General features: G+C 40.4%; 1 protein-coding gene across 7 annotated transcripts; it reads right to left on the bottom strand.

The window, feature by feature from the left end:
* Positions 1-606: 606 nt before the first annotated feature.
* LOC147324578 (putative RNA-directed DNA polymerase from transposon BS) lies at positions 607-10,496 on the bottom strand. Of its 7 annotated transcripts, XM_086298480.1 has the most exons (6): positions 9,881-10,496; positions 8,901-8,968; positions 5,991-8,823; positions 4,836-5,082; positions 4,387-4,749; positions 3,056-3,193 (listed from the first exon to the last, which is right to left on the bottom strand). In XM_086298480.1, the coding sequence occupies exons 3-5, from the start codon at positions 6,225-6,227 to the stop codon at positions 4,388-4,390; spliced, it is 846 nt and encodes a 281-aa protein (XP_086154606.1). In that variant the 5' UTR covers positions 6,228-8,823; positions 8,901-8,968; positions 9,881-10,496; the 3' UTR covers positions 3,056-3,193; position 4,387. The 7 variants fall into 7 exon arrangements, with proteins under 7 accessions (XP_086154600.1, XP_086154606.1, XP_086154602.1 ...); XM_086298476.1 differs by having other exon boundaries at positions 5,991-8,234; positions 8,266-10,496; XM_086298477.1 differs by having other exon boundaries at positions 8,901-10,496.
* Positions 10,497-11,648: the final 1,152 nt, after the last annotated feature.

Genomic DNA, 11,648 nt, shown 5'->3' with positions numbered 1-11,648 from the left:
TCACTTTCTAGGTGCAGTACAAACTAAAAATTTACAGTAAAGAAAACAGTGTGTGGTTTTAAGGCATTGGGCCACTTCAGTTCTCAAAACCCGTAACTCTACTAAAAGGATTGAATACCATTCTTCCAAAAGATATTCCCTTCTTTAGTGTTACAGTTTTAAAATCACATTGGGCTATGACATTGTTGGAGAAGTACAGTACCTACCCTACAGAAACCGACTGCATCAAACCGTATCTGGAAAAACATCACAATGACTGGATGTACTAATTGCATTGGTCAAAGGTTCATTTCTTTACCTGCTTATCACCTGTCTCAATAGTAGAATAGGTTGAAGTCTAAATGTGCTAATCAGTTCTGAGGTTAGGTGGTTAAATGTCAAGCATAATTACCTCCTAATATAAATACATACTTTTCATTTATCCCCAGTTAGTTAGAAACTATGTTGTACACATAGTTATAAAGAACAATTTTTGTAGGCAAGAGTACAGTGCTTTACAACAAGAATAATATTGCATTTCACCACATTGGTGCTTTAACTCCTAACCCTTCGTAATCAACTTGGACAAAAAAGGAAAAGTTAAAAAATACTTGCACAGGTTCAAGTTAAGATAAACAAATCTTTATTGCACAGAGTTAGAAGTATAACATGTTATGCTTAAACATCTTCAACTTACAAGTCATTCACATGAAAAGTGTTAACAGAAATGACTGAATAAGATTTCTTTTCCCAATTTTAGTAGGTCACATCCTTCAAGAATATTGAGAATACAAACACCTTAGAGTAGTTTAACACACACACATAGACACTGACCTAAATTAATCAAATATATACTTTCATGAAAATGTGTTGTTGTGATCACCTTAGTTCTTGCTAGACTTGGTGGTAGTAACAAGTGAGGTGCTTTTTAAGGCACTTTCAAGGCTTTGTGTAAAAATGTGTAAAAAGCAAAACTTCAGCAGCAGCAGTGTCAAGTAGTATTGCATTTTCTTCTGAGTGCACACAGCATGCTGTACTCATCAGCAGGAAATTGAAAATCGGACCAGCAGTTTAACCCTGAAGCTCATTCACATGAATCAACTGTTTTTTTAAAGCAAGGAACAAGTTTCTTTACTTGTAAATTACTGCAGGAAAAGTAAATGTCCAGTTTTAATTTAAAGTTAAATTAAGTTTCATCTAAAACTATGCTGATTTCCCCTCTTTTGTTTGTTCCGTGTGTTCAGCGCTGTCCACCAAATTAACTACTAAAATATTTTGTGTAACAATGATTAATCTCTTTATCACTCTAATGATTAGCCTTTTGTCTTTAACATGAGAAAATTTCCACCACCCTCTCTCCAGTAGCTCAAAATCTGAAATTTTATTTAGTATTTATTTATTTATTTATTGTCATTGTCAAGAACAATGAAATTGCGTTTGGGGCTTCCATACAACCCAAAAAAAAAGAAGAAAATAATAAATACCCCTTAAAACCCAAGTGTACATATTTAACCCAGTGTGACTCCAATGCAATAAGACAATCCTTAGCAATAATGTTCGTAGAAATTCAGACAAAGACCTGAGAAACATGACAAAATACAACAATGCAACCCATTCAATATTATTGTACTGTGAGATATGATATCAGATATGATAGTTATCTATTTAAGAAAGAGGGGGGGGGCAGGAGGGGGAAGAGAATAAAGATATGATGCACCAATGCAGACCAGTTCATTGCTATTAAGAAGTTGGATATGGTTATTGTCCGTGAGAGGGGGGCAGAGAGTTCAGGAGCCTCACAGCCTGTGGATACAGGCTGTTGGCCAGTCTGGATGTTCTGGCCTGTATAGACCTGTACCTTCTCCCTGAGGGCAGCAGATGGAAAAGGTGGCGAGCAGGGTGATGTTGGTCCCGCAGGATACTGTGCACCCTCCTCAGACAGCGAGTGGGGAAGATATTACTGATCTCTGGCAGACTTGTTCCAATAATTCTGCCAGCTTCTTTCACCACCCGCTGGAGTGCTTGCTGATTGGCCTTGGTGCAGCTGGGGAACCACACTAGAAATCCATACGTCAGAACGCTGCTGATGGCACAGTTGTAGAAGTTCAACATCAGAGATCTGGGAATGTGTGCGCTCCGCAGTCTCCTCAGGTAGTAGAGGCGCTGTTGGGCCTTCCGTACAACTGAGGTGATATGGTTGCCCCAGGACAGGTCCTCGGTCACAGTTACCCCCAAGAATTTAAAACTGCTCACCCTCTCCACCGCCTCACTGCCAATGAAGAGAGGCAGATGGTTGTTATGACCCCTCTTCCGGAAATCTACAATGATCTCCTTGGTCTTTTTGGTGTTTAAGACCAAGTTATTGTCGTGGCACCATGACTCTAGTTGTTGCACCTCTGTCCTATAGTTTGTCTCATCATTGTTGGATATAAGTCCGAGCACTGTAGTGTCATCTGCAAACTTAACAATGAGATTGGACGCGCAGGAGGAAATACAGTCATGGGTGAAGAGAGTGTATAGCAGAGGGCTCAGAACACACCCCTGAGGGGCACCGGTGTTGACCACAAGGGTGGAAGAGGTGTTCTTACCCACTCTGACACTCTGTCTACGGTTAGTGAGGAAGTCCACAATCCAGTTGCACAGAGAGGAGTTAAGTCCCAGTTGGTGGAGTTTGGGACGGAGTTTGTATGGCCGGATGGTATTAAAAGCCGAGCTGTAGTCTACAAAGAGGAGCCGTGCATAGGTGTTCCTGTGTTCCAAGTGCTTCAGTAATGTGTGCAGCACTGTGGCGATCGCATCCTCGGTTGACCGGTTCTCCCTGTATGCAAACTGGTGCGAGTCCAGGGATGGTGGAAAAGCAGCTCTGATGTGTTTAATGACCAGTCTCTCCAGGCATTTGGCGGGAATGGGGGTGAGTGCCACAGGTCTGAAATCGTTCAGACATGTGACATTTGACTGTTTTGGGATGGGAACGATGGTTGCTGCTTTGAAACAGGATGGTACCAGTGAACAGGACAGCGAGGTGTTATATATAGAGGTGAAGACGTCCGCCAGGTCCGCAGCACAGTCTTTTAGCACCCGGCCCAGCACTCCATCCGGCCCGGCCGCCTTCCTGGTGTTAATGCTCCGGAACACACGCCTCAGCTCATGAGTGCTCAGGACCGGAGCAGGGTCGGTTGAGGGGAGAGGGGACAGGACAGGGTCGGTGTTCTCCCTGTCAAAACGGGCATAAAAGAGATTTAGATCCTCAGCCAGAGTAGAACTGTCGGCTGAGGGTAGATATGCAACAAGTGATTGTATTTAAGCTGAACTCGTTAATGCAAGCACCAAAACACATGACTCCAAACATTAGACAGTAAAACCTCAAGCACACATCTTGACCTGTCGTGTTTCATAAATGGAAGCACTTGGAGCTTGCATGCTTGTGGTCATCGATGTTCACATCATTCTTTGGACTGTTTACATTTTGTCTCAAATATTTTTAAAAAAAAGAAGCAAAAAGCAAAGTTCACATTTGATTTGGAAATTGTATTTTTGAGCGGCAAAGAACAGTTAGGAACTTCAATGTATAACCCTCCATTTCCAAAGGCGTTGAGATGTTGTGCAAAATGTAATGATGTAATCATTTTTAAAGATATATAGTTAACTGAAAATGTCTGTAGGCACCAGTACATTAACAGTTCTGACAAACCATTATGTTGTAGTAAAATTATGCTGGTTCCACCATTTCAAATGAGAATATGTCCTGCACTTGTCTTCCCTTCCATGATTTAGTTAAAGTTAGTAGACAGTTGCTTGCCTAAAAGAAAAATGTCAGACTTTATATTTGTTTGTTAACTTTTAAGGGGCGACCGTGGCTCAGGGGGGTTGGGAAGCGTATCTGTAACCGGTAGGTCACCGGTTTGATCCCCAGCTCTCTCTGTCCTGGTCGTTGTGTCCTTGGGCAAGACACTTTACCGTCTACTGGTGTTGGCCAGAGGGGCTGATGCCACGATATGGCAGCCTTGCTTCTGTCAGTCTGCCCCAGGGCAGCTGTGGCTACAACTGTAGCTGCCTCCACCAGTGTGTGAATGTGAGAGTGAATTAATAGTGGAATTGTAAAGCGCTTTGGGTGTCTTGAAAAGCGCTATATAAATCCAATCCATTATTATTATTACTTTGGCGTACATGAACATTGTGATCCAAAGTGCATTTTATTCTTTATATGCTTTGCTTTAGTGTTTATGAAACTGTATGAACTAAACCCTGAGTACACTCGATCTTCATTCTGAATAAAACTGAACTGTTACTGTACCTTCATTACACATGCCAATTAGTGTAAAAATTCAAGATGTACTTTTACAGCTTAAACCATTTGAGGTTAATGCACAGTGAAGTTCCTCTTGCATTACATTGTTGGGATTTTACCTCATAACTTTGCCTTTAACGGGGTAAAACCAAGGGAACTGAGGAATATGCAAAGTGTGGACAGATATTCTTCTGGGTGTTTCTTAAGGTGGCCCGCGTGAATGGAATTGTCCCACTTCTTTTCTGTGACATCCATTCCACGCCTTCGCCAGTAACCGGCCAAGTCCGCCAAATTTCGTGGGTCACACAGTGGATCGTTGTTACAGTAGAACATCAGCACAGGAGCGGTGACGGGCGTATTCCAAAACACATCCAAGCTTATGTCAAAGTAGTCCACGGTGTGGCTTTTAAACTTGTCAAAGTAAAACATGGCTGTTTGCTTTACCAACCACTCACATTTTGGAAATACAGTTTTTCCCAAACCTGAGAAGAAAGAAGGAAAATAATTATCAATTTTGCAAGAAAAGGAAAACAAGAATTAGATAAAGTGTGAGTTAATGGTAACTCACCTATAGCCATGTGCTCAAGGGATCCTGCCACCATGCTATCATAAATCTGTCCTGTGATCCTTTTTGTGAATGCCTGATATTTATTTGTATCCTTCGACACATGCACAAGGAGCTGAGAGAAGGTATATCCACCGATTGAAAATGCATGAACAAGCAAGGGGCGGGACACGAAGCGCTCGCTCTCCAGCAACTCCAGTAATGTCTTTCCATGTTCCAGACCCCAGCGGGGCCAAAGGAACCCTTGCACCTTTAAAAAAAAGGAGAAATTCAATCAGCCTTTCCGAAAATCATTTAAAAACATACACACACACACTAAACTTTGAATATAAAACTGAGTGAATTCATTTTTCAAAGTAAGATCAATGCGCGACATTACAGTGCTCCCACAATGTCCTGGTGGGGTCCCCTCTACTGTTGCCTTTTTATGAGTTAGGTTTCCATTGCAATCTTAGTTTAATACAAACTTTCTTCACATTTATCTAATGCAGTTTCATTCTTATAGTGCCACTTCACAGATATAGACCTTAAAACACTTTACAGTTTAAAGAAAAGGAGCCTTTAATTTGACAATCTGAACGGTGATATTATGGCAACAGTTGTGGACGAAGAACTTCCTTTTAACAAGTTTAAACAACTTCCAACAGAGGGTGGGGGGAGTAATCTGATCACAAAAAGGGGGGACAAGGGGAGAGAGTAGGGAAAAGGAAATGATGTACAACAGTTTCATATAAATGCATCGTGAACAGAAAAGTGGGTATTATATCATGGGAAGTCCCCAACAGCTGAGCCTACAGCAGCATGATTTATGGATGATTCGGGGTCATCTGATCCACCCCAACTATAAACTTTTAAGCCTAATCTTCAAAGTACAGGTTGTCTCTCTCAACCTCAACCGCACAGAGGCTCGATAATGTAAGGCTCTGCCTTCTATTGTACTTTTAGTAATTCTGGGAAGCACAAGCTTGCACTCAGAGCACATACTTCTAGAAAGACTATTATTCATTAACTGCCCTGTGATGCATTTTAGCGATAAATACAAGAATAAAACACACGGTCATACTGTTTTAGCTGACTCAGAAGAGCAGCTATACAGTTAGTGTGAGAAACCGATTAAGTTTAACATATGCTCCAATTTCTCAGTCCCTGAATTCTTACCTCGCTCTCAAATACTAGCACGTCAAATCCTGTGTTGAAGTAGATGTCACAGTACTTAACCAGCGCTTGAGGACGTGAACCCAACCACGGTAACATCAGCAATAGAGGTTTGTGCCGTTCTGAGGTCCGGTTCTGGCATCCAGGGACTGCAAATGTTGCTTCATTCATGAAGAACGTGGCATTCTTACTTATGCGGTGGGCAGTAATGCCTCTGCTAAGAGCTACACTTGCAAACATGTCAGCAATTGTAGGGCTTTCATTTAAGAGAGAGAGGAGTATTCAAAAACACAAGGCTACCTGGATAAAAGAGAAAGACACATGACACATGCATGAATTTGGAATAATAAAAAACAGAGAACCAGGAAGGTAGACACAGAAACCACAAAATAGGGAAAAACAAAGAAATACAAAGATCAAGAATAACTAAGAATGACAGAAATCAAAGCAATCATTTATAACCAATTCTGGTCCTATGTTTTGCCTATGGAAGTGTCCCTCCAGGGGGGCATGGACCCCTTAATGATCCTCTATCTAATCAAACGAGCCAAGGTGTGTAGGTCACAGTCAGCCAAGGTTTCAGGTGAATTCACTGTGAAACCCAGCCCCAACCTGTGATGTGATTTAGTGAGGTCAAGAAGACAGATGGTTTGAAAGAGGACTGAAAGAAGCCATGTCCACTGTGAACGATCATCTTTGAACAGAGGCGGTGGTTTATGACACCAACTGTCTGCCATCTATAATCCAGTTTTGAGATCCTTGCCCAGACGCCTTAACGCCCACTCACATCCTGGGCCTGTTGACCTCAGGAAATCACATGATAATGTGGGGCTAGTTTTCACAATGAGTTCACCCGAAACCTTGGCTGATTGTGACCAACACCCGTTTTTTACATCTTGGCTCGTGTGATTAGATCATTAGGGGTCAATGTCCCCCTGGGGGAATCTCCCATTGGGCTTAAGTCTGGGACTCTCCACCATTTGACCTTAGAACTGAAGAAGCTTCTCGGATGAGAGTTGAAACGTCTTCAAGCAAAAACATATTTATGTCACAACATATTTTTGCAAAGTATGTCTATAGGAAGGTCACAACCTCTCTGCAAGAGCATATGCACACAGCCACACACCATTAGCTGACAGGTTTTTTTATTTGCCAAAATTGGAGTACTTGGAGTACCTGTACATGTTTAGGCAAAATTTGAAAATATGAATATGTTAACTTTATATCTATATTATATATTATATTACATTTATATTAAATCTATACATATGTCATCAATTTCTTGATATATCACCAATGATGCTTCTATGCAGAAAAAAACAGTATAGGAATTTTATTTTTCTGCATTATATAGAATAAGTATAACTCCATATCAGACTTTAAAGGATCACTTATATTTTATCAACATGTAATAATGTTACTTATAATGTTATAAATCATATTGAACATGTTGGCACAAATTGTACAACTCTCCATAACTTATGAAAGCTGTTTCCCTGTTGTTTAGCTTGATTATTTCTTTCACTGAATCATGCAAAAGTTGCACACAAGTCAGGGATGTTATCTAGGACTGTTTTAGCCTATAGCAAGACGAAGCAAGGGAAATGGCGGAGACAGGAGTCCTATTTCACAATGTAATGGTAAATGGCCTGCATTTGTATAGCTCTTTTCTAGTCCCTAAGGACCCCAAAGCGCTTCACACTACATTCAGTCATTCACACACACATTCACACACTGGCGATGGCAAGCTACATTGTAGCCACAACTGCCCTGGTGCGCACTGACAGAGGCGAGGCTGCCGGACACTGGCGCCACCGGGCCCTCTGACCACCACCAGTAGGCAAACATGGGGTTAGTAAAATGTACTTTTGTACGATTATTTCTGTAGGAACCACCAAGCTGAGGGGGCATGCCTCTAATCATGCATGCACATACATACTAAATGCAAAACAACTGCCCTACAACAAAATAAAGATTTTGTTACAATTTTCCTATCATTAATTGTAGCTGTTTTATTCCTCATGCATTAACTTGTGGTTAGCGATGGCTACTGATTATTCTGCTCAAAGTCGCAGGAAAACAAACATATACATGGATGCTTGCTTTGTGCTGGGGCCTGTTCTTCGTACCTCGCTAAGTAAGTTAGCTGGATTAGATTGTTGACGATTTCGCGTGATCTTGGATCGTTCGGTTCCCCGAAACTCATCCGGGACTTGCTGTCATAGCAACAGAGCCGTAAGCGTAAACCTGCTCGGGAGCAGGTTTACTTTATGTAAACAGGATTAGATCGCGGCCACGCAGGTATGTCCGCTTCATTTATACGAAAGCAACAGCGATATTCCACCACTGTTTCACCATAAATAAATAACATCAATGTAACTAAAGATAATGCAGCACTTGATCCTTTTATTGATGTCACACAGATACATACAGGTCATTTCCTAAAAAAGGGAAATGTACTATTAACATTCTATTACATGTATGTGATTATTACAGATGTAATTCATATTTCAGAGTAGTAATTGCAAATCACTTCGTGTAATCAAGATGAGAGACCACGGCTATAAAAGCGAAGGTGGATTTGGGAAGTCTGTCGCAGCCATGTCCTGTCCGTTTACGCGAGAAACCCATTGCGGAAGGTGCAAGATTGATAAGGAGAGTCCTCAGAATCCAGCGTATATTGCGGGACAGACAGGATCCTTTAGCTCAGCGCGACAGTGTGCTCATTGAGAGATATCGATATTCCCGTGAGGATATTATTTACTTAACCAACTTGTTGACGAGGGGGTGCAGGACCACCACCTGTCTTTTTTTTGCTCTGCCCTTTTCTTGGTTGCTGTTATGAACAAACAAATAGATTATTTCAGGGTCTCTTTCCAAGAGACGAAAAGCAATATAAGTGATAAATATTACCATTCTGTAGAATATTCTTATATTCCACTTTTACTTGTTCCCATGTTCTAGTGGGTCCTGTTGTGGCTCTAATGTGAAAGGGGATATAATATAACAATATAATATAATGTAATATAATATTGGATAATATAGTGTAATATAATAAATCTATGAATAAATAATAAAGTGACTGAATAGTGGTATTGTCATGCGCTTTGGGTGCCTTGAAAAGCGCTATATAAACCCACTCCATTATTATTGTTATTATTGAATTACTTACGAGTTTAATTTGTCAGCAACTTCCTGCCAGCCCTCTCGCCTTGCTTTTGCAGCCTTTGCAGTGTTCCCTTGCGTTTTAATTAAACTCTGAAACTCCTGAAATCCCTCAATCAAGAGTTCTTGCTCTGCTGCCGGAAAATACCGAGCGCGCCCCTTCGACATTTTCGCCGACCAATCAGCGGGTTGCCGATCAATGTTTCTACTATCGATGCGTAGCCCCTTTTACGACACCCAGTGATGTCACATTACTGCGTCCAGCTGTACTAATCGTCAACAACAGGTGTGTTCGGGGAACCGGATTAGCGAGCTCACGGTTAGCGCGATGGTTTGGTCTTGGATGTAGTGAGCGACGTACGAAGAACGGGCCCCTGTTCTTCAGCTGCAAAACAAACTTACTGGCAGCTCATACATTTTACCAGTTTAAGCTATTTCTCCTTGTAATTTTCCTTTTTATTTTTCTCAGAAAAAAGATTTCTCCGCTCACTGCTGCTACAAGAGCCGTTAAATTTGAGCTAAGCAAACAAAGCTAACTGTATAGAGCCCAAATGTCCCCAACCACCACCAAAACCCACCCACTCATTTGGCGTACAATTGTCTAGGTTTTTTTTGTTTGTTTTTTTAAATCCCCTTAAACATATGGGGTTAGCCTTTCTTTCACAGCCAGCTGAAACAAACAACAAACAAACAAATGCAATGCTAATTTAAGACCAAAATGAACTTACCGTCAAAGCATGGAAAGCTTTAGCTAGTTAAACCTAGTAGCTATTTTCTGTGGCAGAGTTACAAAAGTGCATCCAATTATATTGTAGTAATATGTAGTAGGTAAGAATAGGATGTTCCCAAACACCTAGTTTGCAACAAAAGATAAAAAAGAATTAAAAAAAAGTTAATATTAAGCTATATGGACATCTCCCAAGTGAGTCTGACGTGAGGACGGAATTGATCCCAGTGTGGGTATCTAAGTCCTCCTCTTAACTCCTCCTCCTTCTTCTTCGTGATTTTCTGTAACTGCATATTTTCCGCCACCTACTGTGCAGTCTGAAAATATCTGGACTGTCACCCACTGTAAATCATTCGCCTCTGCCTGTCTGAGCAATGTATTTCCAATATAACAACCCTATAGTAACTGAACTGCAAATTTACAGATTTAATTTGAGTGGTTCTTTTGCGACCTCCTGCGAACTGCGACCTGTTCAAGCATTTATGCAGTATTTTTGGTAAGTCCACCACCAAGTTCCAAGTTTTCCCCTTTTGTGAATAATACCAGGAAAATACTTATCCTGGAACCTGTGGATATCACTGATTAGTGGGCTTCCTGTATTTGGCTGATTTTTATATTTTTATAGCTGCTTCCATTTCGGCTTCTTCTGTCTTCCTTGACATAATCAATGAGCGAGTTTCACTCTAATTAAAAACCAGCCTATATATATATATATATATATATATATATATATATATATATATATATATATATATATATATATATATATAAAAAATTTTTACTTTTATACACATCAGAATCAGAGAGACTTTATAATTACAAAGGGAACTTATTAATAAATTCCCTTTATGATTCCAGCTTTTCATGAAAAAAAATCTGTGCTTCCCTATGAACTTGAGTGACATCCCGTTCTTAATCCATGGAGTTTAATATGATTTTGGCACACCCTTTTCCCACAAGGTTTAAGAGTGTGTTTATGGGACTTTATGACCATTCTTCCAGAAACACATCTGTGAGGGCAGACAGGGATTTTGGATTTTGGCTCTAGTTGTTGACTGGAACACCGGAATTCAATTATTTAAATATAAATCATAGTATTTAGTATATCATTTAGTATAGTATTTCCAAGGGACCTCTGACATTTTGCACATCTTAATCAAATTTGTTCCACTGTTTCACGTTCAGAATTATTTTAAGATTTGTACTCATTTTAATGTATGTTTAATGAATGTTGGAGTTATTACAATTACAAAAACGAATGCTGAATAAACATTTCACTCAGTTCTTCTTTCAAAGACACTTGTGATGCCTGTCCTCAATGAACATGCTTTTAGATTTATGTTCTAAGAATTCACTTGAGTTTCCACAAAGGGATGCATGTGATTGTGGCATTGCCCTCATTACTTTGACCTCCTTTGTTGGTCCAATAACAGACAACTGAGGTGAAGTGTAAAGGTCATGTTTGTATACACATGTTAAGAGGGCATCACTGTATAATATTGTACTGTACATTTTGTCCCATCTTCATCTTTTTTTTAAAGTAAGGGAATTGCTTGCTTTTATCCTCCTCTTTGCTTGTGCAGCTTTGTTTATGAGTCTTGACATGACAGTCCTCATTCCCTGCAGGACCCCAGCCCCTGCTGACTTTGTCTTGTTGGAGGATGAGTTGTCTAAACAGAAACCAGTTGCTCAGTGAATTCAGATAGCGAGTGTGAGGCGGCAATCATTTGGCCATTACCCTTTCTGAGCTCATATGTTTGGCCTGTCAT

Source organism: Aulonocara sp. 'chitande type north' Nkhata Bay, linkage group LG7 (assembly GCF_057382095.1).
Source record: "Aulonocara sp. 'chitande type north' Nkhata Bay isolate Kocher_YH1m ecotype deep benthic linkage group LG7, A_spYH_male_GT1.1, whole genome shotgun sequence".
NCBI lineage: Eukaryota > Metazoa > Chordata > Actinopteri > Cichliformes > Cichlidae > Aulonocara > Aulonocara sp. 'chitande type north' Nkhata Bay.
The sequence above is the reverse complement of the archived record's forward strand: the minus strand, read 5'-3'. Positions and strand labels throughout refer to the sequence as shown.